Source organism: Pagrus pagrus (assembly GCF_965226575.1).
Source record: "Pagrus pagrus genome assembly, chromosome: 9".
In the NCBI taxonomy this organism is placed as follows: Eukaryota; Metazoa; Chordata; class Actinopteri; order Spariformes; family Sparidae; genus Pagrus; species Pagrus pagrus.
In genome coordinates this window covers 19,336,453-19,362,383 of record NC_140193.1, presented here as the reverse complement: position 1 = coordinate 19,362,383, position 25,931 = coordinate 19,336,453, and the positions used below count along the sequence as shown (strand labels likewise).

Below are 25,931 nucleotides of genomic sequence, written 5' to 3'. Positions count from 1 at the left end.
AATGTGGGGGCTCTTACAGCCAAGACTGATTGTTTTGTCAAGAGGCGACCAAAAGCTCTTGCCGGGGGAACCTGCATGCATCACAGCACCCTGAAAACGATCCAGCGACTCCACAAGCAAACACCAAACTATGATTTTCGTTGCAGCGAATGCTGTTTTCCCTTTATGTCAGCGTGATTTATGGAATGGGTGGCAGCATTTGTTCTTGGCCTCATTGGGTATGTGTGCATTAATATGAATTCATAGGAGAAGGAGCTGGAGAGAAGTTTACGAATGGCATGGACCGGTGGAGGACGGCAGTTTACTGCTTAGGAGTTATGTTTGTGTGTGTAGAGAGAGAGAGAGAGAGAGAGAGAGAGAGAGAGAGAGAGAGAGAGAGAGAGAGAGAGAGTCCATCTGCATTGGATGACTTATGAATGGTGAGATGTGATTTGCTGAGGCTGTCAAAAAAGTGCCTGGTTAACTTGCAGGAGTCCCTCTGAGCATCATTTATCCTCTGACATGCTGACCTGCTCTTTCTCTCTCCCGAACTCAGACACACACACACACACACACACACCCAACTGAACATGCAGAGTAAATAAACCCTCACACCGTCGAGGGGCTCAGAGGTCGAAAACCCACGCCGACTCAACAAGACCCCGCTGCCCGCAGGGCATTAACCTTGAGTTTATGGTTAAAGCAGAACTAGATGGTCGGTTAGGGCGCTGGTATTGATATGTTGTTTTAATTACCAATGCTGCCCTCTGGAATTATTGGCACCTTGAGTGAAGATGAGCAAAACAGGCTGTGAAAACATCTCTTTTGGGTTTATCCTCTTGGTTTTTCACTCAAAATATTCACAAAAATGTTATTGGAGTGAAATTAATGAAAGAAAAAACAAATTAAAAATCAAATATTTCTCTCTCAAAACATCTGTGCCACAATTATTGAAAAACCATATCATTAAAATCTACTGAAGAATATTTTTATCATCATATCTTCATATTTGACATTTTCCAGTTCATTTGTCTGATCGGGAACTCCTCATCGATCAACCAGGACGTCCTGTTTCACTGGGGTATAAATATGGGATGACACAGGCCCAATTCCCTTAGACATCCTGTATTTCACTATTAAGTATGCCAGTTTTAGTATGTCCCAATGTGAAGTATGTGAAATGCCAAAAATACCAGGATGTCCTACTACATCTGGTCGCCCTTTGCAGTATGCAAGCCAGCATGCTTTTCTGGCTATTCTGACCCACAATGAGCCATGGTTGAAGCAGACCTCAAAATCTACACAAAAATACTTCCACAGAATAAAGATATGGCCATGGCCTCACAGTCCCCTGACATAAGCTCCACAGACAATCTGTAGGATAAGCTAATGAGGAGTCCACAGGTGCTGACCTCGGGATCTGAAGAGTCTTTGTAGAGGAAAGGTCTCAGATCCTGTGCCATGTACCTCATCACGCATTAAAGGAGAAGACTTGAAGGTGTTATTATGGCAAAGGAAGGCTGTAGGAAATATTCAATTAGGGTTGTGAATAATTATGGCACACATATGATGGGAATGTTTCTTTCAGTTATGGTCCTTCACTTAAAAGGTTTGATTCTCGTGAATATTTTAAATGCACGGTCTCGAGGGTAAACAATCAAGACATTTTATTGGCATCTGCTTTTTGCTCATTTTTGCTCAAGGGTGCGAATAATTGCTGCAAACCGCATGTGGTTGAAAGGAAAACAGGAAGATGCACTGAATGTATTTTATTGCAATAAACTGACAATAGCAAAGTGCCTTTTTAAATGGTCACGATGGCAACTATTTGATAGAGTAACAAAAGAAAAAAAAACAAACAAAAAAACATGGTCATATAAAAATACATCACTGAAAATAAAGCATCACTGGCTGAACTGAAAACATCACCACAAACTATTTTACACCTAAATTCTGGAGCCAGCACACAGCCAACACATGCAGCCCTCAAAAAAAAAAAAAACGCAGCTACAACACTGTGAGAACGTCTGGAGGAATCTTGGGAGGCAGCTATGGATGGTATTCATTTATCACTACAGAACACACCACTCAGAGTCCCACTGTACTGCTCCGATGGCAACAGCGGCGCTGTGACGTCGCACGCCGCGACCTCGCCCCGCACAACTTCCTAGCTCAAGTCTAGAAAAGATTAAATTAATTTTTTTGTGAATGAAGTCTCGGTGGTAGTGTGATTTACACACTGAAGCTGGAGCAGCTGTTCAGTGGCACCATTTACACAACCTGCTTCTCTGGGAATGTTCAAGATTTATAAAAGGCAATCATTCAACCAACAAACAAGCTCCGGTAGTTTTGCTCATGAAAAACTGAAATCAGCTCCCTATTACCGTTTACTGCCAATGCAAATGCAAGTCAATAAGATATGCAGCCATTACTGTCAAAGCGCATAAGACATTTCCAGCGGCTCCATCAATTATTCCTGGTGATCATACAGAAGGGCTTTTTCTTGCGGTCTTTGATATATATACACCTCAGACTTGCAGTAGCAGGCCACAGTTAATATCAAAAGAGGATAGAGACTGTTTATAATGATAAAAAAAGGTAGTCTGCACACTAAATATTAATCAGACAACACGTTGACCACAGGTGTGTTAGGCAAACACCCATGTGTGAGGAAAAGCGGTCACATGTACAGAGAACATGACAACTCCCCCAACAGTGAGACTATTTACAGATGCATTTTTCCTCCGTTTTTCCTTGAGATCACAAGTTACTTATGTTATTTTCACAAAATAACAAATGTTTCCCCGAGATAACAAGATCATTTTCTTGAGATTTTGAGAAAACAAGCTTTGTTTTCTCGAGATAAAGACCTTATTTTCTTAAGATCTTGAGAAAATGAGCTTTGTAATCCTGTGATAACGAGATTAATTAATCCATTATCACAAGAAAACAAAAGGTCGCTCCCTCTTATCGCGTATAGCCTCATGTTTATAGATCAGCAACGCCATGCCGGCATTCATACATGGGATCAAGTGTAGCAACTGAGAGTTAAGCTGAAAATGTCGGATCAAGGAGTGTCCATTATTAACAGTAATAAAAAGTTCATGTGGTTTGCTTAAAAACTCCCAAAACCAACCCCACAGAGCAGCGTGTATGGAACGGTCCGTCCTCATGAATCTAATAAAGTCGTTTTGTCAGGAAAACACGTTATTCTGTGGTATTATCATAAATAACCCGTTATCAGGGGAAATTGGAGGAAATGATCAGTTTGACCGTTTAAGGCTTCCGTACATGTGAGTTCATGACTTGTATACAGTTGATTCTTCTTCTTTCACTCCGGAGTTGTTTTTCTCTCACGTGGGAGTTTGCCTGACAAAGACTTCGATGTCCAAAACGTCACCTCGTTAACCACTGGACAGCTTGCAATATTCAGTCTGTGGACCACTCATCTTTTTCCCATTGTGAGCTGCTTTTGTCCGACACCTTGAGCCCAACTGAGGTTCGATGCGCACACTATCCCAGTTCTCTGCTAAAGGTTATTTATCCACATCAATATCACTTTTGTGGAACACTTGTAAACACAAGGGTTATAACGAGCAGTTGGGCAGCTAATCAATGGGCCTCTTTTACTTGTAGCTGAGTGTGTAACTCCCTCGACTGAAAATCACCACCTGGAATAGTGCGGTCTGCTTGAAATGGACTGTTTACCTTGAAGAACAGCAAAGGAGGCTGAAATCTCCGAACTCGGAGGCTTGCGTCAGTATCAGCTACGTACTTTTGGCTTCTTTTTTTTGACATAAATCTGTTTAATGAAGTGCTGCATAAAAGCAAAGCATTAAAAAGACAAATATGAGCAATAATATCAAACACAATCTCCACAACACCCATTCTTGAAATAGATTACTTCACAGGTTCAAAGGGCATCTGGAATTGGCAGTCAGATATTGTAAATGACGAAGGGGATCGGGGCTTTGTGTCGACTCTCAGTTCAGGATGTCGGGGGTGTAGGTGGGAGGGGTTTGGGCACTGCTCTGTCACACAAACACAATGCTCAAAGAGTTCAAAGTTTACAAAACATCAAAATTCCTCCTTCAGTATTGTCATGCAATATACATGTTGACACGATTGAGACAACGATGTCAAGTTTTTCAAGAGTTTTCATGTCCAGTCTGGCAGTGAAAGGGTTAGGACCAGGTCGTGTGGAGGATTTCACACCTCTCTCCTGGCAGTTGCATTCCAGGGAAGGTGACACAGATTTCTCAACCCTTCTGCCTTGCGTCAGGGGAGCCGAGGATGACGGCCTTCAGCTGGAATCCATGATTAGAAGACTAGTTCAGCGTCAGTTGTCTTTGATCAAACATCCTACCTAGGTGTTACATCACATTTCACTAAATAAACGCGACTCGAGCGAAAAGCATTAAGTGAATTCATTTGTGTGACTCGTCTGTTCAACTATTGTACATGTAAAGCCACAGGTAATTTTCATTATAGGTATAGATATACAGTGTTTTGACACTGACCAAACTTGACAATCTGGTATGAAATGCTACAGACTGCAATGCGCAGGACAAATCTAGCATTTCTACATCTACCACATTGCCAACACACAGGCTATTGACATAATCTGCTTGGTGCAGTTGCCTGGCAACACAAGCAGCACAGTTCTTAGAGAATTTCAAAGCAAAAAGGAAAAAAAAAAAAATCTTACAAAGCTATGCAAAGTAGTATAAAACAATAAATAGAAAAATCTTTAAAATAAACACAAAAGTCAAACATTTGCCCACGCCCGTCGAATTGTTTTCTTATAATGTGCAGATAATATTTTTAGAGTGTTTCACGACACATCCACACATTGGTAATCTTAACAAATCATCGCTTGTAAACTAATATGCATCTTTTGAGCTTCTGATAATCTTTTAAAGACAGGACAGAGTGGTCATACTGGGCGACATAAAGCAATGTGCAGTCAATAGCCCCCACTGTGTGATTTAAGCAGGACAATTCAACTGATTCAACGTGAGTGTAGAAATTGCCCATTTGCCCACAAGGCCCATAAACCCACAGCAGGAGGTGAGCAGACATTATTTACAATCTGCCTCAGAACCAATCACCCACCCCCCCCCCTTTAAAACTTCAAACATTAGCTGCAGAGGACAGAGTGGGAATGAGGAGGTCTTGGCACTGGAAAAAAAACAAATCCCTTATGTCAATGTATGTATATGTTCAGCAGGAGAGGACTGTTCATTTAATCTCCATCGTTTCCACGTTCCTCCCTCTCTTTCTCTCTCTCTCGCTGCCTCCTTTTAGGGATGGAGGAGGAGAGAGGAGAAGAGCGGAGCAGTCTCTCACTAAGGCCAGAGTGTCTGGCAGTGTTTAAGTGGCGCACGAGGACCTGTTTCTGTCTGCCAAGGCAAATTCATTGTGGAGGCAGGTGGGCCAACACACATACACACATCCTCAGTCAGGACACAGACTTGTGTGTCCTTGCCTTTGTCTCTATGCAGGCTGGCAACCAAGTCGTCAGCTACGGAGTCAGTGGGCGCAGAGAATCACTATGGCAACCAACATAGTGGGCCAGGCTGTGGCTGCTCTTGGATCAGTGCGGAGACTTTTTTTGGCATCCACTCAGTGCCGGAGTCGATTATAGAGTTCCTTCTCTTAAATGTCCTTCCCGGATTGGCCGGTGATCTCAATGTGCGCGTTTTTTTTTTTTGTTTTTTTTTCCTCTTTTGAAAAATAGACAAGTATTCAGAGTAATTAAAATCAGAATGCAGCTATGAGATTAAGTTTCACAGAAAACAAAAAAAATGAGAGAGGCTCATGATACTCTCTTGACCATCACACTCGATTAATCGTGCTAACATGGCACACCCATTCTAACCCACGCACACACCCACACACACACCAAAACACACACTGTTGTTAACATAAAACAGGCAGCCACCAGGGTAGGAAACTGATTGACTAATTCAACACAGCAGTGAACGACAGTAAGGTCTGAAGGTGGAGTCCAGATCTGCTCCCTGGCATTGTGTTGGCTGAATCCGCAATGTGCGCGAGGCATAGGTTGGAGGGGACCTCGCTTAGTCGACGGAGCCGGGGTGTAGGCTGAGCGCAGGTGGGTCCAGACAGGTGGGGGAGTAACTGAGGTGAGGCTCTTTAATCCACAGGAGGGGGGCGCCGTTCTTGCCCTCTTGGCTCTTGCTGTTGTTGCGGCCCTTGTAGCGCACCAGCAGCACGGCGATGAGGAGGATGCCGAAGATTGGGAAGGGGTAGAAGAAGACGAAGTAGAAGAGAGATTCGTTGGCGCACACCACTGACTGGACGGTGGACACTGTGGACAGAGAAGAGACGCATTTTTAAAGATTGACAAATATTTTCACAGATGCAAAGTCTTCCTGGAAAAGACGGTCTTACTGGACGTTTTTAAGAAAATGTATTCAGGGGCCTCTTTACAGAAACTTCTTTAGTCTGAAATACTATCCTATCTCAGTTTAGGATAACATTTGGGATTTTTGATATCACAAAAAAAATGTTCTAACTGCATTTAGGGAAAAAAAACCTAATCTAATCTCAGGATAGGAATTGAGCTATTACACAACAGTCCTAACTCTTCTTAACACTGTTGCTAGCCTGTTGGAGAGGCTAACACCATTGTTAGCCTGTTGGAGAAGCTAATAAAGTTGTTAGCCAAGACTATGGATTATTGGGTATATATCTTCTCCTGCACTGACATGAGTTTTATCTCTGACACTCGCCAGTGACACGTGAAGTGAGACAGCTGTTGTCATGGATACAGACAGTCTCTTGTAAAGTCTCTTCTAAACAGATACAGGCATGGCGGAACGAGTGCCTGTTGAAGAGCCGAGTTTACAGTTCAAGTTAGGATTTCTGACGATAACATACACGGCCTGAGATAACGTTTCTTCCTATCTTTGAAATGTAAGATAGGACAAGCAGTTTTTTTCTGAAATGAGGCCCCTGTTTCTCCTGACTCTTTTAGTATGTGGATTAATTAAATGTATCTAGTTGTTGAGACTGCTGAATGAATCTATTTGACATGTTGAGATCCAAGCACTGCCGCTGACACAGTTATACACTCAACTTTAATGTTAAACAGTGGGAGGCAATCTCTGGCTCCGCTTTTAACTGGGCTTCCTCCTGTCTTCAAAACAAATGCTGCAAGTGGGGAAGCCGGATGATCCAAGGCAAGGATGACATATATAGCTCCGTAATTGGCCTATAATATCCTCTCATTATATGTACTGTAACAAAAAGGATATATTAGGGTTGGGCAATATGACAATATATATGCTATGAGATGAAGCAGCCACAGAAGCAGCAGTTAATTACAGCTTGTGCTATCTGTGAAGAGCATCACCTGTCTTCAGTTGGCAGTGTAATATCAAAAGACAGCCTTTGATGCAAGTGTAGGTTTGTCACAGCGTTCATTTTCACCTACATTCAGAGAAGCTCAAAGGATTTGCTTAATTAAGGACTTACCTTGTTGCAGTACATTGACGAAAGTGAACCCAGAGTTGTTGGTCGTCAGGCGGTACCACGCATTGCGGGGGTTGAGGAGCCACTCCTCCACGTGGCAGTAGTATCTGCCTGCGTCTGTCGGCCGCGCTCCCTGAATGGTCAGGCTGTACAGGTCCGAGGTCATTCTCTCAAACTGCAGGCGGGAATTTGGCCCCGCCTCCTCTCTGGGGCTGCAGTTTCCATTTCCGAAAACGGCGTCGTGGCCGATGGAGAACACGCATTCCCGCTCTCGGTCTTCCTCAGCCGGCTGGTCGCCGTCGTCCTCGTCCTCAGGGCGCTCCACGTACCAGGAGACCGAGAAGCGGGAGTCTCGGGACGACTGGGATGGGATGCTACAGCCCAGTCGGATGGAGCCGGACTCTTCCACGGTCACGTTCGACTCCTGTTCCTCCACCTGCAATCGAACCTCTGCAGAGGTGGAGGAAGATAAGAAAGAGGAACAGACGAGGGCAGAAAAAGTCGGTATGGTTTAAAATGTGCAGTATTTGTTAGGGCCTGACAGTAGAACACACACGTTTCAATGCTTACTCAAACTGAAGCTTTTCAAGGATCTACTTAAACCAGTGATGTGATGATGATTAATGGATTCAAAAATCATTTAATTGTCCTTTCTTCCACATTGTTCTCAAATGATTGAATGACAGAAATCTAAATATCTGCTGCTGCTCAGACAAAATGAGCAATTTAAAGACGTCTGTTAAAGACGAAACTGTGGTAGGTATTTATCCACATTTTAAACACAAAATAATGATAAGAAATAATCAGCAGATCATCCAAATCATCAAACGCTGTTTGCAGCCCTAATTTGGACTTCAAATTCAAATGGTTCTGCTAACAGGGACACCAAACTTTCAAATGTGCACACAAAAGGCTAAAATAAATAAATCCCACAGCGCTGCCCACAGCTATCAGCAGTCTCTCAGCTCTCCAGCCAGGTTAGATCCTACCCCAAGGCTAGCGTGTCTGTCTGTCTGTCTGTATGGGTATGTTTCAACCCTTAAGGGGTGGTACAATGACCCAGTTCCACTGCAGTTTTTTTTAAAAAAAATGGCAGTAAAGACTCAGCTCTCTTGGGCTCCTCGCACACACACAGATTGGAACAGTCGTCTTGTTAAAGCAAAATGAGAAGCAGAGAGGACAGCAGGAGAGCAGGGAAAAAAACCGATGAGTGCTGGCACTCATCTCCCCTCATCTTTCCTCCAGACAAACAGATTTCTGGACGGCGTCCTTGGTGAATGTATTTTTTAGCTCCTTAATGAATATCCATGATGTTTATACTGCATATTTGACTCATCTTGTGTATCATTAGAAGTAAAAACCAATACGTTTATGAATAATATACCTGGCTGAGCTCCCACACATAACTTTGTGTTGATCAGCTCATGAAAGGAATCAATGCTGTACACAAAGAAAATATAAGGTTCTCAAATTAGCAGAAAAATGTATTTGTATGTTTGCTGCTGCTCAATTAATTGTTTAAGCAGTGTCAGCTTCACTGTCCACATAAAAAACAAGCATTTTCCTTGCCCTATTGGCTTCGGACCAGACATTTTGATCCTCACGTTCTAGTTGGACTGATGCCATATGAGGGATTTCACTCTGAATTATAAACAGGACACCTGGCAGAAGAAGCTCAGAGAAGTCACCTTCAGCTGGTGTGTCGCATTGATTCATACAAATAAGGGTATGACAAGGATGGATGGGTAGCTGTTATTTATTTGCATTTGGGGGCACTGAGTTTGATTGTAGAGGCGAGTTTGTGTTAAGATGAAATGAGGTGAGGGGAAATTCAGTCAAGGAGAGAAAAAGATACGAGTCCTGAAACCTGAAATCAGTTGGCATTTCTGCACTTCTGGTTCCCTCATCTTGAAGTCAATGGGTTTTTTTGAATGGGTTTTCGGTTAAATGCCTGATATAAGGTCTGTGATTAACGCAGGCTTAAGAAATGTTGACATTTTGTTGTACAACATAAAAAACATACTCCACTTGTGAATTTTAAGTGTTTATGTGTCTTAAAAAAGGTGGTTGCTAAAGCCTAGTTTATGCTTCTGCGTCGCGGCGACGGCGGAGCTACGTCGTCGACCCTACGCCGTCATTGAGCATTCGAAGTTCTGCGTCGAGGGAACGCGTTCAATTCACCGCCAAGCCGGGGGGGGGGGGGGGATTGGTTTCGGGGGGTTCTTGCTCTCTTGCACTGCAGTTGCGGTCAGAGCGGATATGCTGTGTAGCATTCTGGTCACAGTGTGGGGCTACAAGCTACATGCTACACAACACCAATACTCCTCCTGCCCTGCTGGGATCTCACAAAGCATGGAGTTCACAAGCAATAGGAGACAAGCATGCAAGCAGCAGATAACTGGCGGTGTTGTTATACTGTTGACCGGAAAAGCAACTGCCGGAATGACGGTCTGAGCGGACCAATCCCAGTCCTTGCCGTTCGCGTCTCGACGCGTCGACGTGACGCGTAGTCAGGATTTTTTGGAGGCGCACGTCAGGCTACGGCGCAGGGTCTGCGTAGGGGTCTGCGTCGACGACGTAGCTACGCCGTCGCCGCGACGCAGAAGCATAAATCAAGCTTAAGAAGTGGCTTAATGAGACTACAGACATTAAACGTCATCACACCGAGCATTGAAACTCATCTACTCACTAGTTCGTCTCTACAGGCGGAGTTTAGTTGCAAACTATTCTAACTCTCACTGTACAACTTGTAGGTTGATCAGTTTATAGTAAAGTGTGTACAGTACAGTGCAGTGGGACGCTTAGTGCTGGTGATGTTGAAGTCGTTAGCTTAACGCTAGCTATTTACTTCCGGCAATTTAATTTATGCTTCAAAAATCATAAAAGTGGTGTTCATCTGTGAAGATTAGCTTGCTGAACAAAACGTCTTAGTATCATAAACTTGTGTGTATGAAAGAGATTATTTTCTGCAATAATCCAAAATCCAATTGACAAATCCCATAGGCTTTTTGTTGAGGGAACCAGGGCGATGCTAGCTTCTGGGTTAGCCTACAAAAACACGTCATCCCTGCTGCTCTCTATATACACGCGCATAAATGTCGTGGTTGCAGTTTCCAAACAACTGAACACTGCTCGTTTCACCCTCCCCTGCGGCAGGGGTGGAAGTAACTAATTACAACTACTCAAATTACTGTAATTAAGTCATTCTTCGCGTACTTTTACGAGTATAACTTCAAGTCTGTAATTTTGCTCCTACTTAAGTATCCAATACACCATTTAATCTACTTAGTTACTTTTAAAATCATAATTTAGTACCGAGTACTATTTTAATTAATATCTAAACCTTTCATCTGCATAGTTGCAGCCAATAAGGCTATCCGATCACAAACGGGCCAATGAAATCCCTGACATGCGGACACTAAACTCTGCAGCAGGTGCACGTCTGGAGAGGTGATCCGAGGTGATCAGAGCAGGAGTGGGAGTAATTCAGACTGCAGATTTGGAGAAACAAACCCCTTTGATTGAATGTCTGCTATTGATAATGCATTAAACATCAACGGTTAAAAAGTAACTAATACTCTGAGTAGTGTTTGAGAGGAATACTTTTGTATTATCTTAATTCCAGTAGTTTTACTTGTAATCGAGTATTATTTCCGTTATGTAACTGTACTCGTACTTGAGTTCAGATTTTAGCTCTCATTCCACCGCTGCCCTACAGTGACCTATAAGAACGTCAAAAACGCGAGAGGATGTCTCTAGAGTCAGTGTTTAGTTTGTCCATTCTGGGCTACTGTAGAAACATGGTGGACTTTTTAGAAGAGGACCCACTCCCTCTGTGGATATAAAAGTCTGTTTAGGAAGTGAGGAAGGCGCAACAATTCTTAGTTTTAGGTGATCATACGTCTTAATTATGAACACTATAATCCATTTCTGCCACTAAATCCCTGTAAATCGGACACACTGGGCCTCTAAGATGACTGTAAGGAGAGGGGATCTCAGGATGTGGGTGGCAGCATGGCTTCTAGCAATTTGGATGTTTTTGCATACTGGACAAGAGGATTAGGTTCTCTGTCTGAGCCAGGCTCTGCCCTCAGGCATGGCATATGACGACTGGCAGGACTTCAACCCATTTTTTGCCACCTGAGCTCAGCCCAGGGCAGGTGCAAGGTCATGAGAGCCAGGCGTACTCGATGCCCTTAACATAGCATGTGGGAGGCAGGGTGAGGCGGATCTAGAGGAGGGTCAACAATATTCAACTGGTCTTAAGCAGGGCAGCATGTGGGGACAAAAAGGCAGCAGCTGCTTCCCTGCTGTGGGAATGAATAAGCATTTTGTTCAAGAAAACAGCACATCTGATCGCTTGCTCACCTGGTTGTCTGACCGAAACCTGTGTGAACCCTGAGGAGTCCCTGGAGAGTCGATACCAGGCTCCATCTGGGTCGCTCATCCACTCTTCCACCAGGCAGTAGTATGTCCCCGAATCGCTGGTCTCTGCCCTGTTCATCGTCAGCACATAGAGTCGAGGTGACAGCCTCTCGGCTTGCACTCGGCGCCGCAGTCTCTCCTCGTCTGCGTAGGCGCCGTACTCAAAGGCCCCCGACCGTTCGATTCTCAGCAGGAGCTCATCGGCCTCTGACCCGGTTGCACGCCTCACGTACCACAGCACGGCGTGCTGGGAGTCCTGGTTGGTCTGGGAGGAGATGGAGCAGTTGATCCTGACACGACTGTCCTCCAGGTACACCTGGGACTGGTTGGTCTTTTGCACTCGCAGCTTGCTCTCTGCAAAGAAGGAGAGAGTAGGGACGAAGGGAAAGAGAAGACAGTCATTCCTTTGGGTGCAGGAATATGTGTGCGCTGGTGACAGGTACACAATGCAATTTCTGTTTCGTGACAGACGACCTGTTGCTGGGTTTATTTCTGGTGACATCGGGGCAGGGAAAGATAGTGGCGCGTGGGTGGGTGAGGTAGGTGACAAAAGCGAATGAAGGAGGAAGGAGGAAATGTCAGGCAAATCAAAGCTGAGGGGATGGGAGGTCTGTTGGTATCACAGTAGAAATGTAAGATAAGATGCAGAGCAGTAAAAGAGACAAGGGTGACAGAGAGAGGGGGGTTGGATCGGAACGCAGGGCTGCGGATATAATTAGGTAAGGTACAAGACAAAAGCAGGGCAGGGGGTCTGTCAGGCTGCCAGACAGAAAAGCAAAGAGAGGGAGGAAGGAATGTGGTTTCAAAGCCGAGCAAGGACAGAGACAGAGCAGACAGGAGAGGGTGGAGTTGATGTAGAGGTGTGACTGAGATGTCAGGAAGGAGCTGAGGCTGCCCCGATTGCTCCGACAGGATTGGTTACAGTGACACCGGTTGTGGGATGGGATTAGCTGCAGGTACATCAGGTGTGACCGCTACCAGGGACTCTGCTGTCAAATGCCTGAGGGGAGGATTTTTCATTTTCCATGCCATGGGAGCAGCTGGACTTTACATTCAACATTACGTGACTTGAACTAGACCGCTGTGCAACTTTGGGAGATCGTTAAACAACAAGTGTAACATTTGAAAATTAAGATTTCATGAAGAAATCATGATCATTGGTATTTATCTGCACTTGACAAATATCACACAGCTTGAATGATTGCGATTGACTGACAATTCCCAATTTATGTGTATTCATAAAGTGAAGTTTCAAGCCTCTTTAAGTGGAACTGGCAGACCTAGCAAGGACCATCTCTATCAGCAACTTTAACAATCTTTAACCTCCGCAATAACAATTTGATTGGTAGCACTTTCAAGTGTTGGTACACTGACAGTGAGCCAACAGTCGTTTCTTGGCTGAGGCCAATTTGGGGAAACAAATTCCTCTAATTGATTTGAGCAGCAGGCGTGCAGCTGCAGACTGTCACTTTACCACCCCTTCCCAGCAAAATGAGAGTGGAATACCTATTTTGGGATCAGAGGATCGATGGCTGCCAGGATTGTCAAAATAACACACATAGCAGATGATTTGTGATTGCACACGACAACCTAAAAGTACAAAGGACTCTTCGTGGGTATGTATTTGCACAAGAAGTGTGTTAATCACAGTTTTTTTTGATGATCACTTGTCTATAAATTTGGAAAAACAAACTTTGTTTGCATATACGCATGGACCACAAGTATACAGTAGTCCTACTCTTATTAATACTCCCCAGTCATTTTGACTGTTCCTGATCAAATTTTTGCTATTTTGGAGACGAGTATGCATTTTATTTAGCTGAGCTCCTGAAGTGCTTGTGTTTATACATACAGGGACATTATTACTCATTTTCAGGTTCATAATTTTATTTTGGGTTACGACTGGAAAAGGTTTACATGCTTTAATGCTTAAAAAACTCAGTTTTCTCATACTGTCCAGTGCTCTGTCTGAGATGCTCTATTTTGGCTCCTGTCTCTTTAAGGCCTTCCTCCCGAGTACCCAGTCTGCTCTGATTGGTCAGCTCACACACGCATGAGCCTGCACCTCTCATCCTGAGTCCTGCCAGCTTCCAGTTAGCTTCACCTCTACTGTAAATATAGGCATAAATTATGCAACTGTGTGACTTGGTGATGTAGTGTGATGTCACAAAGTAACAGAATTAAAGGCGGGACTACTGACGAGGTGTTTGTCGCCAGAAGGGCCCTGCGATGAACTGGCGACTTGTCCAGGGATATACCCTAGCCTCCGCCCATAAGAAACTGGGATTGGCTCCAGTAACCCCGCAACCCCCCGAAAGGGGGGGATAAAGCGGCAACATCTCCCGCGACCCTCACGGACAAGCGGCAAAAAGAAAATGAGATGAGATGAGACTTTGGTCTTTTTAGCTTGCAAGATCTTTTACATACACTAGATCAGATAAAACACCAAAGGTAGGGAATAATTTGAAAAAGCATAATAGGTATCCTTTAACATTTGATAACGATGGCTTCTTTTGTCAAATGAAAACAGGAACAGACATTTGTCCTAGAGACCATCTTACGATGGCCACAGCTGCCCACAAAGTGAAAACATTACCCTGGTTAATTACCAGCTGACACTGTTGTGGCCAGTAATTAACCAGGTTTTGTTAATAACTAGTCATCTACCTTTTATTTCCATCCCTACGATTCGCCTGCATTCTTAAACAAGCCCCGGCATCTCTGTTTCACCCTCCCAGCTCATGCTAAGCTCTTCTATGACTGACTGGCTGATTGACTGCCTGGGGTCGCAGCCATCTGCCCAGACAACCTCACTCTTATCCACAGATTGCTGTGCGTGTGATGGCTGTTTGTGATCCTGTATATCTGCATGGCACATACGCACACTTTCGGTTGCAAACGTCAAAAGATGCTTGGCTGCGAGGCATCATCAGGCCACCCAGTTGTGCAACGGTATTTCGAGCTAGCATCTCAAATTAGTCATCATCATTGCCTCTGTAGCCACTAGAGACTTGGTAGGAAGCCTGACAATCTTCCCATCCGGAATTACTGCCGAGCCCCGCAGAATCCTGGCAATCATTTTTTTTTTTTTTGTAGGAGAATTACCTCCGAACCTCCTGAAGTGGAACCATGCAGGATTGGATTGGCACAGGACAAAGCAATTCTCTGCCGATTCCCATTTGAAGTTTGAATCCGCAGCCAGGAGAAAAACTGGGGGCTGAGAGCCTGCTGCCGTACATCAGTGTTTACAGGAATGCCTTTTCAAAGCGAAAATAGGCTAATTATTCAAGCCCTATTAGGTAGAATCATGAGCTATTACAAGTTATAATAACTAAGTACGCACTCAAGCAGAGACAGAGAGACTTATAAAATTGAAACGCAATGGGCAGAAAGTCGGAAGGGGAATAAATGGAAGAGAAATGCTGTCCTTTCATGTCCCAAAACAACCTTAAAGTCTGCACTCCCTGCAGAATCCTCTCGCTGTGAAATGTCTCAGTAAGAGAACAGCGACTTCACAGACCAGCCTGTCACATCCTCGGACACGTGTCAATTCCCCACAGTGAGCGCGAGTTTCTCCCTTCAACTACAGCACTGCCAGCCCACCGCAGTTACATCAATGCATCTGCTGACGCAAGCAGGAGCAAACCAGCTCAAAAATTCTTTATGACGCCCATTAAGTATGTAGTGTTTACATATTTGCGGTATTGATGAGGGTGGATTCATTATGCTGCGGGGTACGTTGTTAACAAGGCCGCACACCATGTATATGCGTTCCCTCAACAGTGAGAGCAGTCAGCCTGTCAATACATATTTTAAGTGTGATCGCATGTTCTCCGCTACTGTGTTTCTTTAATGAGCCTCACGGGTGCATCCACAAAGTAAGACAAATCCATTATTGGGAACACTTGTTCTCACTGCTCCGCATTAGTTCATGTGCCAGTCAAACCTGGCCTCAGTGAGAAGGGAAGTGCATGCAGGCTCATTTTACATGCTTCTCCTCTCCTCCGTGTTTTTTGTTTTTGTTTTGCTGTCTTTTTAATTTATTTTCTGCACAAGGAAAGAAGGAGGCGGAAACTGCCTGTATAATCAGGCATAGATAAAGAAAGCTCATAATTTTAAAGTAAACCTTAAGCATGAAAGTTGACAGCTTTCCCAACACTTCACCTGCCTCTGTGGTTACCAGGGCAACCCCATCTTAATGAACACTGAGGTATGGCTGCGATACCTTCAAGGACCTCATTGAACTTATCTTCCAATAACAAAAATCTCCTTTGAATGAGGCCACAGCCTTGTTTACAGCATGTTTAATTAAATTTAATTAAAAGTGGGATTTCTGCCCTGCAAAGTGTGTGAAAAATATTTTATTGGGCAGCAGAATAGAGATCTAATGATTTGAGCAGTATGCAGACAGAGTGCCTCTTACAGAGACTTGTGTGTTTCAGCAGTTCGCCGGGCATGTAGCGCCATTACAGCGCACACAAATCTGTGAAGTCGCTAATTGGCTCATTGAACCCTCGTCTCACCCCCTACCCATGTGTGCCCAATTTGTCTCGTTTAATAGCTACAGGAAGTGCAGAGTTGAGACAAAGCTGTCTTCATTCCTTTTATTTATCAGCGGAGGTAAGTACACAAAGGCTACAAACAGCAGCCTGGTTTTGATAAGACAGAAAGACAGCAGAGTGTACCCCCAACCCCCCAAAGCCGCGCTGCACAACTACGAAGCAGAGCAGATGAAAACAAGTTTGAGTCCGGGGGGAGGAGATGTACACAGCTAAGGATGCCACTGTGGCAGGTCAGCGCACACTAACCATAGCTCTCACACACACACACACACACACACACACACACACACACACACACACACACACACACACACACACACACACACACACACACACACACACACACACACACACACACACACACACACACACACACACACACACACGTAACAACATTTTTAGGATAACTTCAAAGGAGCTTGGAAACGGCTTGGCCGAATGTTCAGAGGAGGAGAGTACAGCCTGAAATTGTAAATCAAAGAGTGTTACCCTTTATTCTTTGGCTACAGAGGAAATTCAATTCATTTTACACATCTCTGTTTTACGCTCCAGGTGAAGTCTTTTAACACAAGGCCGGCTCGCAGCGTCAAAGTTGAAATCTCCGCTTCTAACATCTGCACTGTTGGACTCAATGGAGAGGGGTGAAAGTGCACGCTATGGTAGATAAAACAAGATAATGTGCCATCTAGGGTGCTCTTGCAGTGGAGAAAACGTGATCAAGGGCCCTCTAGGGTGCTCTTACGGTGGAGAAAATGTGATCAAGTGCCCTCTAGGGTGCTCTTACAGTGGAGAAAATGTGATAAAGTGCCCTCTAGGGTGCTCTTACAGTGGAGAAAATGTGATTAAGTGCCCTCTAGGGTGCAGTACACATTCAGCGTGCTGGTGCCCCACCGCCTACAGCTGGTGCCTTTTTTGTTTTTTCTGCCCCTGCCCCTCAAACATCCTGATTCTGCCACTGCCCCTGTCACTTGTCACATCGCAGCCTCTGTTTTGACCAGTCATCACCTCTTCCCCCCGTTTCTGTGTTAGCATGATCTACGTCTCTCCTGATCACACTCTGCCTAATCACCTGACACTAGCATGAATATTCATCGGCCTCACCTGTGGGTTCATGAATATTCATGGAGCCTAAATGAAGTGCGAACAGCGGAGGTGCTGGTGGGGTCTCCGGCTAACATTTTGGCTCTTTTTAAATATAGTCTAATATGTGCATAATGACCACTGAGCTGATGACTTATCCACTGGGCCACAGATGCAATGCTTCCACTTAGCTGAACGAGGCCAGAGTGGGCCAGAGAAAGAAACATAAAGAGATGAGAGGGATGAATTAAAGTAGATGGATGGGATGTTTTTTTTTAAAGAAGACAGGACGAGAGAAAAGTAGGGAGAGTTTAGGGATATATATCACCAAACTGAGCAGATATATTCACAACACAGAGCGGAGGAGTGAGAGTGAGAGCCTGGAAAAGATGAGAGAGATGTAAAAGACAGAAAGTGTGAACATGCTCCTGGGGGGATTTTCAGAAAAGCAGCAGGCAGTCTCTCAAGCTCCACGCCAGAGGACTTAAAGTCTTAATGGCTGCCTGCTCCTCCTTTAGCATTAGCATTAGCACAGCCATGGGCTAATCCACAGCCAGGACCCCGAGCATGTCAGGAGGACTGAGGGCTTTAGACCCCCCGTGGAACAGCTCACTCTGGCTTGCTGCTCTTCGCAAACCTCTGTGACTACAAACACAAAAACACACACAGGATGCTGAACACCCTGGCCCGTCTGGACCTCTGTCACCGCGGGCGTAGATCAGAGCAGGCTGCTAGTCAGAGCCAGTGAGGGATGGGGTTCCCCTGACTGAGAAGCGGCTCCTCTGCCGAACTGGGGGACTAATTTCTATGCTAATGACTGCGATGTATCTATGATCCCATTGTGTCACAGGGATATTACCAGTCCTTGTTCCTCCCCTTTCCAACTCCCCTTACAATATCATTAAGACTGGGCTAATTATGGAGATCTGTGCACGTAGCGGAAGCCTCGAACACACCCAGACAGAGCCACACGCACACACATGCATGCATATTCCTGTTCTCCACCATCAGTACGAACACACACTGATGCACTGACTGCACTTTCCCTCCTCCTGCCTGTCTGAGAGAGTGACTGCTGGACGCAGGCCGGCCTGACGGGGAAACGGATGCGCAAGAGGGAGGGGTGAGATGCGGGCGGGGTCATGGCAGGGGAACTCTGGGAGATTAATGGGCCAAAAAGAAGCCGGCACAGAGTGGAGAGCATGAAGACGTGTCCGATTGAACCGTGCGTGCCTGCGTGTGTGTGTGTGTTTTTGAAACAGGTCTGCCAATAAGCATAAAACACATAATGCTCATTAAACCACAGAGAACAGTGGTCATTCAGATAGTGCAGGCTAGAGGCTGGTGTGTGCGTGTGTGTGTATTCCAGAACCGGTCCTACTATTAGCTTCTGATTTACATGGGGAGCAGCAGCACTGTAGCTAGCTCTGAGTTACGACTTCAATTATAGCAGCAGCAGGACACACAGGCGCGTGCGCACACACGTACACACGCGCGCACACGCACACGCACACACACACACACACACACACACACACACACACACACACACACACACACACACACACACACAGGTGCTTAAGAGAGATGGAAGGAGGACACAACACAGAGAATCTCATTGTGTCTGCAGATTTGGGTGAAATAGGAAATGAGGCCTAGATTGGATTGGATTTGACAGAAAAATGTGCCCGTGCGAGAACAAGGGCGTAAGGGTTTGCTCTTGTGAGGAGGAAGACACGGGGAAGGAAGGAGCCTGACCTTGAATGTCTGAAAGCGACGTGATTAATCAAAAGTCTCTTACGAAATTATTTTCTGTTTCAGTGCATCCCTCAAAGGCTCTTCATTTATCACCCATTATGACGGTGTGTGTGTGTGTGTGTGTGTGTGTGTGTGCAGCGCGTGCACTCTGATTATTTGTCTAAACTGTGGGAGAAGCATATTGTGTGTTGCACACATACGCGCTGCCACCTCCTTATTATTTATGAAACTGACAATGGTGAAGTAGCTGTTTGAAGGAAAATGTAAACATAATGGAGAGAATTACGACGAGCAGGAGGAGGAGGAGGGGAGCAGGGAATTATAAAATATTGAAAAATCACAAGAGTGAGAAAGAAACTGGGGGCGTGCGTGGAGGGGAACATGCAGCTAAGTGCGAGTGAAGGGGAAAGAAGACATTAAAAGAGACTTATGGTGAGAGTGAGAACCAAATGTGGAAAGACAGAGATGGAGGCGAGAGTGAGAAAGGAGGACATGAGTGCGATAGGCCGGGCCCTAATGAAGACAGACAGCTCCTATCCATGCCCTGATAAGCAGGAATCTCCAATCACCGCCGCAGCGACGCCGCTGCTATCAATAACGGCTGGGTGGCAAGTACTTCGCTGGCATGAAAAGAGAGCGGCACATGCGGCATCTGCTGGTGCCAGCCCATATTAAATGGGAATATACCCTCAAGAACTATCAGAGAGAGACGCAGAGAGAGAGAGAGAGAGAGAGAGAGAGCGGGACAAGATAAAGTAGGAGGCATATATCGTCTAACTCAAAGCCCAACCACGAGAGAGCAAAACAAAAAGAAGGATAAGAATAAGCAAAAGAAAAAACAGTAAAGGCATCCATTTCTTCGTCTTCATGATGTTTGATCGTGCGAGTGAAAGGTAGCCAGGCGAGCGTAGGTGTGCGAAGCGAGATGAGGGAGAAACTCTAAGTGGGACACCCCTCCCCTCCCCTCCCTTCCTCTCCACCCCCCCATCATCACCATCATCATTTCCAGCTCAGCCAATAACCAGACGCTCTTAATATCCCGCTCCTCGCTCGCTCGCACGCGCAAACGTGCACGTGCGCACACTCGGATGATGAGAAAGAAAACGTATTGAACTCCCAAAACCATCATTAATCTAAACTTCCGTTCCATTAGGGAAGATTCGGCATAATTAGTTTTGGGGTGTTTTCTCCGCGTGTGTGTGGGAGAGATGTGGAGCGTGCGCGCGCGTGCGTGCGAGTTATGAGTAGATGATATTAGATTGTGTCGTAGAGACTGAGGCTTCCCTGGTGATCTGCCATGCCGAACATGTGTTTGCCATTATTGCGTTTCAGAAGGAGACAAAGAGAAAACTCAATCAGGTGAAATCTAATATCACTGTATGGTGAGCTGTATACTGTGTGTTTATGTTTTTGTGTGCGTGTTTGTGGCGATCCTCTGCTGTGGGGGCTAATATTGAATCGTGTTCTACTGTAAGATAATTACACTTTGGCTCCGGGAGGTAAACCCCCCACCGGTGTGTGTATCCACGTACATGATGGTGTGTGTACTCCTGTGGTGGATGATTCGAGGCAAGCTGCCCTCACAAGGAACATAAACATTTTTATGTACTGTATATGTATGTATGCGTGTGTGCGCTTGTGGATATGGTGGTGAACTCCTCTGATGTCACCCACGAGACTTGAACGCAGGCAGTGTGCTGCTAATGCAATCTGGGACAGGAAGTAGGCCTGGGCTGGGCCGGGCTACAGGCACCCTCGCCTAGCTCCAATGAGAGTGTCACACTGACCGGCTGACTGCTTCTGTCGTGTTTTCGGTCCAGCTTTTATCAACATCCAACTCCTCTCGACGGCTGATCTAAGATGCATGGATGTAGGATCAAGGGCGCCATTTCTGGTGCTAGTTACTCTCCGCTTTTGAAGTTCTACAATGATTTAATGAGGAGTGTCGTGCCGCATTCATAAACCTTCTTATGTCTGTCACACACACACACACACACACACACACACGCGTCTTTGCACTGACTACAAGATGGTGGTGTAACGGACCGTCAGAAAGCTCCCGAGAAGCAGGTCTGCTGTTGTGTCGCCGGAGATTGGGGGGTGAGGTAGGCTTCTGTATATATGCAAAGTAAGCATATGAAAGCTCTCAGAGGCGCACCACATGCGAGGGCTCATTCATGCACACGATCATGTATGTGCACACACAACGCTGGTGGAGGCAGCTCATACATATTGAGCAGGTAACCTATGGAGGCGTGATTTAAAGTCTCTCAATTATGAAGCTGCTCGGATGCTGCGTTCGCTCACACCTCATTACACGCACTACCCCTTTATCCCGCTCCTTTCGGAGGGAGGGCCTGAAAATGCCAGCCGCTCATTTAGCCAGGAGTGGTTAACATTTAGGAGAAGCAGAGAATGGGGAAAGAAGCAGATGGGGAGGAGAGGCGTGAGGCAGAGAGAGACGTCCTACATTCTGACAGATGAATCATCGGTCTAAATGAAGGTCTGATCGTGCACGAACCCAAAAAGATTTTTTTTTTAAATATTAAAAAAAAAAAAGGGAAAGGAGGTGGAGGAGACGAGCGCAGCATGACCGGGGACTGAGCAACAGCCAATGAGATAAAGGAATTACTCACTCGCCTTCCCCCCTGTGAGACGGTGCCCTCACACACAGAGTGATCACGCTGTTATGGTTACTGATTGGCATTTTCGGTCGGCAACTGATCACATCGTCACAGTTACTGATGGCATTACCAAGGTAACCGATCACTTTGTCATGGAGATGCTGCTAGAAGACAGGAGTGGGAGGAGGACCCAGTATTTATACCCCTGCAGAATGTTTATGTTTGTGCGCGGTTAAGATTTCTGGTTAAGGATAAACAACGTGTGTGTGTGTGGGGGGGGGCGGAGGCTAAATGAGCATTCAGGATGATAAGTCGATTTCCAAATAACTGCTGAAGGGCCGGGGGACGCCGGCTGTTCTGCGCGAACGGTTAAGGTCAGAGCGCGTTCAGTCGAGCGAGTGAGGCGCCGCCGCCGAGCTGCTTCTGTACGCATGAATGTGCGAGTGCGAGTTTGTTTACATGGGTTTGCATCTGTGTGTGTATCTGAATCGATAGAAGTGGGGAATTAGAGACTCTCTGTACTGTACATGCGACTACATTCCACTGGCTCGCTTTGAAAGTGTTATTGATCCCCGCAGTCTGCCCCCTGAACTCAATACACCGGCTTAGTTATCCTCACCTGAACATCGAAGAGACCCGCAGGCAGGCAGCGAACACGAGCTCGAGCACTTCTATTCAGACGTTCACAATCACACAGATATAACATCGCAGACGAATATTTGGCCTTTCTCAAGTTTAAAACCGACTTCTCGTCCCACATCGCTCATATTCATCATTCAAAATCGACCGAATCTGGACCCTATCGGTACTTCAGAAACCATGATGCTTTGCCGGACCGCTTTGAAAACCAGACGGTGCTTTTTTTTTATTGTTATTCATCAGCAGGATGAGTATTTGCCTAAGGCACCTTCACCTGAATAAATGAAGCATCATACTGTAGAGGCACACCAGACTGGGCTAAATTGGGAGGGTGTGTGTTTTGTGTGTCTGTGTGTGTTTGTTGTTTGTGTTCAGCCACTAATTGGGCTGTGTCTGACTGTGTGTGTGTGCGTGTGGAGCACAGAGGGCCAATGAGGGCGGCGGAGACAGTTTAATGCCTCCGCCGAGGAAAAAGGTTCAAGGACAGATTGCTCGCTCTCTTTATCACTCATTCTCGCTCCCTCTGTCTCCATCCTTTCGCTTCCCTCTCTTCCACCTCCTTCACTCGGCTCTCTCTTCCTGTGGGATATTTAGCAATCCATTCACCGCGCTCCATTAGGAGACCCCACCCTGCCCAGCGCACGCAGACACACAGACATGTCCACGCACACTCCAATTAGAGGCTAAACCAGAGACTAAGAGCAATTAGAGCAGGCAGAAATCCTCTAAGCTCTGCTGGATTCACTTGATGTGTGTGTGTGTGTTTGACTGTGTGTCTGGATCTGTGTTTGTCCCTGTTTGTGTGCTGCTCTATGTCCCTCCCAATTAGGTGTGTGTCTGCCTGGCAAGCAGCCATGCAGCTTTACCTGGCTGTAGGACGCTGATGCCAAGCAGGTTGGAGGTGCGGTTGGCCACTCTGCTCCAGCTGTTGTTGTAGTTCCTCCTCCACAGGACGGCGGTGCACTGGTACTTGCCCGCCTCGCGACGCCCTGCGCGGGTCACAGACAGCCGGAAGTTGGTGTTGGAGTGGGAGCGGTCCACCGTGGTACGGGTACCCAGCCCCAGCAGCTGCTCCCCCCACTGCAGCGTGCCCTCGCGGGTGAAAGTCACCAGGTCTTTGAACTCTCCCTGATCCTCGCCGTCAGCGTCCGTGCTGGCTGGCATGAAGCGCCACGTGACGGAGGTGGGGACGCGGGGGTTGTGACGAGGCTTGACCAGGCACAGGAGGTCGAAGGAGTCTCCGAAGGTGACGGACGGCGTCCGCGATGAGGCCGACACCATGAAGGAGGACTCTAGAAAGTGGAGGGAAAGGAGAGATGATGTTAGGATGTCAGACTGATAAAGGTGCACTGCGTAGTTTTGGGGAAGAAATGTTAATCAGAAGAGTAAGGTCTTCATGACTGATTTTTTTATATTCCCAAACAAACTAAATAAACAAACTCTCTTCATTATATTATATTGTAGGCATAAATATTTCTGAGTTTGTATAATTACCTCATTAATATTGTAAATATGAAAATTCTTCATAGTTCCCCTTTAAATAATGTTTTTATGATGAAAGCTTAAAAAGAGTAGTCGATCCTGAGCGATTCTGCTCCGTCAAAGCTCAAAGCTCAAAATAATGTTAGGTTTCGTAATCGCTTTTCCAGGAAGAAACTTTCCTTTTAAGCATGGCTACCAAGAGGAACAAAGCCCCCTGCTGGAACAAAATACAGAAAGTATTTACTTTAAGTGCACTGACTTGGTAAGGCAGTTCTCAATCTCCAAAAGCTTTTCCCTCTGTTATTACGGCCAAAAGCCTGCCATTAAGGTTATGAATGTGTGCGTGTATGTATGTATGTACTACTCGGAGTTTGTGTGCTCGACTGTGAGAGCACGCTTTAAAATGAATGGGTGATGCAACAAAGAAAACCCAGGGGAGAGATTTCCTCTAAGCGCCGATGTTCGATCCACGCCCCGCTCCTTGCCAAGTCTAAACTATCCTCATTAAGCTGAAACGTTCACCCAACTCCATATGTTATTGCCAGGATACAGCCACACTGGAAAGCAAAGGAATCCAGAGAGAGAAAGAGACAGTAAGATACGGTAGATAAAAAAAATCCCTTTTTTTCCTCCATGGCCTTTTAATAACCTGGCTCCGCCGGCCTATTTTAGGGTCATTTCGAGGAGGGAATGTGAATGATTGAGCATGAATACAAGAGATTAAAAAAAGACAGAGGGACGTGTTGATCAGGACTGGATTTTTGCCAGCGCAGACAATTCATTTCCTTGAGACTTTGCAGATTTCTCCATTATGCTCTTGTCAACAGCCGCCGTCACTCTCTATCTGTCCCTCACCCTCTTCTCTCCCTCCGTCAGCCATCACCCTCGGTGTCCTTCAGGGTGTGTAATCGATGGCTTTCTGTCCAGACTTGGCTACTGCTGGGACAAGCGCCTGGGGCCATAATTCTTTAATAGACAATAACTCTCCCTTCTCACACTCTATCTCTCATCTCCCTGCATGCTCCCCCTCCTCCATCCATCCATCCCTCCATGTCCCTCACCGTCTGCTCGTGTCTGTGACAGAAAAGAGGATTTCACGCCGATCCATTTCTTCCCATACAACTCGCCTCTTTTTGTTTGTGTGAATAAACATGAATGAGTACCCTTTCGCTGTACAAAGTGCGTGTGGCTGAGTGGGAGACTCCTGTGTGTGTGTTGGCTTCTCACTTTTACACACTTGCCACCCCAGACACCCTGAGGGCCCCTTAAGCCGATCAGCTGGAAAGGAGACTCTCTCCACGAAGCACCTTTGTCTTCAGCGTGCCACACAAGGCTCCCAGAGGACATCCCTCTTCCATCCCCTCCAGGTCTTGTCAGCAAGCGCAGGGAGTCCATAAAGGAGGAGGCTATGAACTAAATGATTGTACAGTGACCACATATTATAATATCCTGAGCTTCAGTCTGTGGTCCGGTTCACTCAGAGGACATGCCAGTATGAATCCTAATCTGGGCTCAGAGGGAAGTAAAACTTTTCTTTTTTATTTATAAGGTGCAGGAACTAAAGAAGCGAGGCGAGAGTGGTGGAAGAGAAGAAAGTTGAAACACAGGAAAAAGTGCTCTTTCCGCATGGCGGGTTTACGTCCAATAACACCATAGTTGGGAGCTAAAGTGAGAAAAACGAGCTCCAAAACAAATCAGAGACGAGGTAAAACACGCACGCTGACGGTCACACAACAGTGCACATTTAGAAAATCCTTTGATCAACAAGCATGGAGGAGCGAAGACGTCGAGGACTGAAGAGAGACGAGCAGCTTCGGACTTCTTTACCCCGATTTGCATAATGCGTCCCTTGTTCCTCAAACTAATGTTTCTGTTGTTGCCC

The 25,931-nt window shown here is 45.9% G+C and overlaps 1 protein-coding gene across 1 annotated transcript in view; it reads right to left on the bottom strand.

The window, feature by feature from the left end:
- Positions 1–1,733: 1,733 nt before the first annotated feature.
- Positions 1,734–25,931, bottom strand: part of igsf3 (immunoglobulin superfamily, member 3) — an 86,245-nt gene continuing 62,047 nt past the window's right edge. Inside the window, exons 6-9 of the mRNA XM_084363061.1 lie at positions 23,434–23,859; positions 11,848–12,258; positions 7,483–7,929; positions 1,734–6,313 (exon numbers count right to left, since the gene is read on the bottom strand). Coding sequence (XP_084219187.1) covers positions 6,063–6,313; positions 7,483–7,929; positions 11,848–12,258; positions 23,434–23,859 — 1,535 coding nt within the window. The 3' untranslated portion in view covers positions 1,734–6,062. The remainder of the gene's footprint in view (positions 6,314–7,482; positions 7,930–11,847; positions 12,259–23,433; positions 23,860–25,931) is intronic.